At 61.4% G+C, this 2,397-nt stretch overlaps 1 protein-coding gene across 1 annotated transcript; it reads left to right on the forward strand.

Moving 5' to 3' along the window:
• The first annotated feature begins 6 nt into the window (after positions 1-6).
• Positions 7-2,371, forward strand: LOC126496426 (complement C4-like). The gene is made up of 9 exons (XM_050133935.1): positions 7-13; positions 87-270; positions 374-464; positions 583-657; positions 1,231-1,333; positions 1,472-1,561; positions 1,635-1,733; positions 1,870-1,953; positions 2,207-2,371. Exons 2-7 carry the CDS (start codon positions 125-127, stop codon positions 1,730-1,732), a joined length of 603 nt encoding a protein of 200 aa, XP_049989892.1. The 5' UTR covers positions 7-13; positions 87-124; the 3' UTR covers position 1,733; positions 1,870-1,953; positions 2,207-2,371.
• The last annotated feature ends 26 nt before the right edge of the window (positions 2,372-2,397 follow it).

The raw sequence follows: 2,397 nt of genomic DNA on the forward strand, positions 1-2,397 counted from the left end.
GTGGAATACACCCGTGAGTGTGGGTCGGGAGTCCTGAGCCCTGCAGGGCTGACACGGCTGAGACCCCTCACCACGGCCCTGCACAGGGGAAGCCTACGAGGACTATGAAGACTACAAGGATGAGATGCCAGCTGCGGATGATCCGAGTGCCAACTCTCAGCCTGTGACGCCCCTGCAGCTGTTTGAGGGTCGAAGGAGCCGCCGCAGAAGGGAGGCTCCCAAGGTGGCCGAGGAGCAGGAGTCCAGAGTGCAGTACACTGTGTGCATCTGGTGGGTGCTGCCTGCTTCCTGCTTATGCGGTGGGGGGGGGTGGCGGGGCGTGCCCAGTGTGTGGTTCAGGTGGAGCCTGTACAGCCCGCCCCCCTCCCTGTAGGCGCAAGGGCAAGGTGGGGTTGTCTGGCATGGCGATCGCAGACATCACCCTCCTGAGTGGATTCCACGCCCTGAGGGCCGACCTGGAGAAGGTACGGTCAGCCCCCCACAGTCACCCTCTGTCCTCGGGAGCCCTGCTCCATCTCTGTAGCACCCCAGGTGCTGAGCCCCGTCACTGCCATGCCCTGTGACTGTCCCCCTCCCCTGCAGCTGACGTCCCTCTCTGACCGGTACGTGAGTCACTTTGAGACCGATGGGCCCCATGTCCTGCTGTACTTCGACTCGGTGAGTGTGGAGAGGCGCAGGGGAAGCAGCTGTGTCTCCATCCTGCCTCATCAGGGTCGGAGGTGTGGGCACCTGGTGAGGGAAGAGGTGGAGACGTGGCTGGGAGGCAGAGAGCCTTGGAGAGCTCACCTGTCCTGCCTCACCTCAATGCCAGGATGGGGCTGTGAGTTCAGCTGGGCAGTCATCAGCCTTCAAGGCTTTATGGGGAGCCACGGAGAGGTGGGAGCCACCGTGGACACTGGTGCGGGAGCAGGGCTCCCCACGCCTGCGTTCCTGGGGAAGGAGAGGTGCCAGGTGAGACAAGTGGGGTGGGAAGCGAACCCGCGTGGAGGGTCTCACAGGGAATGTGTGCCTATAGTGAGACTCCGCAGAGGGCCTCGGGCACCGAAGACTGGGACAAGGTCACCATGGTGGCAGTGAAGTCATCAGAGGCCTTGGGGACCCATTTTTCGAGTCTAGTGTCAGGAAGATGACAGAACATGAGGGATGGGTGCTGGGGATAAGGTCACGGTGACCAAGCAGAAGCAAGGCAGGCAGCGGCCTGGCCCTGAGCAGCCTTCTTCCTGGTGCCAGGTCCCGACCACCCGGGAGTGTGTGGGCTTTGGAGCCCTGCAGGAGGTGGCCGTGGGGCTGGTGCAGCCGGCCAGCGCTGTCCTGTATGACTACTACAGCCCCGGTGAGCACTTGGGATGCTCTGGCATGCAGGATCAGGGGGCCTGACCCCTCCCAGGGGTACCACGGTGTGGGGAGACCCTGTCTCCTGAGATGCTGAGACAGAGAGGAGAGGCCCTCACTCCTGGCTGCTCTTCTCTAGACCACAAGTGCTCTGTGTTTTATGCCGCACCGAGTAAGAGCAAGCTCCTGTCCACCTTGTGCTCTGCCGATGTCTGCCAGTGTGCCGAGGGTGAGATGAGGCCTGGGCGCCGGGGCTGGGAAATGGGGGCGCCCAGCTGGTCTCACCTGACACTTGCCCTCAGGGAAGTGCCCTAAACAGCGCCGCTCTCTGGAGCGAGGGGAGCAGGACAAGGATGGCTACAGGATGAAGTTTGCCTGCTATTACCCCCGAGTGGAGTAAGGTTAGTGCCCCCCTCTGCCTCCATCCTGCTTGGCACCAGCACCTTGTTCTCCCCAGGTTGCCTGCTTTTCCCCCAAGCCCTCCTGTGGCCTCTTTGTGTCGCTGCAACTTCCCTGCCTTTTCCCTTCCCGTCCCAGGCTTCCAGGTTAAGGTTCTCCGAGAAGATGGCAGAGCTGCCTTCCGCCTCTTTGAGACCCAGATCACCCAAGTCCTGCATTTCAGTAGGGAGGAGAGGCGGGTGGACTGGGGAGTCGTGGAGGCTGAGATCTGGGTGTGGGACCTCTTAGAATTGGGAAAACCCCAAATTGGGAATAATTCGAATGCGAACCCCCATCCTCTCACCTCCCATCTCCTGGTCTCTGGGAACCTGGACTTCCATCAGGAGCAGAGAGGGTTAAATGGCAGGATCTCCACAGAGCCCTGCCCAGGGCTCCTGGCCTTCCTTTCTCTGATGTCTTCATCTTATTCCCCCAGGCAAGGATGCCAAGGCTTCTGTAGGTCAGACCCGCAACTTCCTGGTCCGGGCCTCTTGCCGCCTCCGCCTGGAGCCTAACAAAGAATACTTGATCATGGGTCTGGATGGGGTCACCAGTGACCTCAAGGGAGAGTGAGTCCTCCGGCCCTGCCATCCCCTGCTCCCCATGTCTGTGACCTTCCTTTGGGGA

Source organism: Alexandromys fortis, unplaced genomic scaffold (genome assembly GCF_014885135.2).
Source record: "Alexandromys fortis isolate MF-2015 unplaced genomic scaffold, M_Fortis_MF-2015_v1.1 scaffold_4257, whole genome shotgun sequence".
Lineage (NCBI taxonomy): Eukaryota > Metazoa > Chordata > Mammalia > Rodentia > Cricetidae > Alexandromys > Alexandromys fortis.

Bases quoted from the DNA above. Each gene is read 5' to 3' on its own strand.
- LOC126496426 (XM_050133935.1), top strand. From the start codon at position 125: ATGCCAGCTGCGGATGATCCGAGTGCCAACTCTCAGCCTGTGACGCCC. The intron at 658-1,230 runs GTGAGTGTGGAG...TCCTGGTGCCAG, and splicing joins TCCTGCTGTACTTCGACTCG to GTCCCGACCACCCGGGAGTG. The intron at 1,334-1,471 runs GTGAGCACTTGG...GCTCTTCTCTAG, and splicing joins GTATGACTACTACAGCCCCG to ACCACAAGTGCTCTGTGTTT.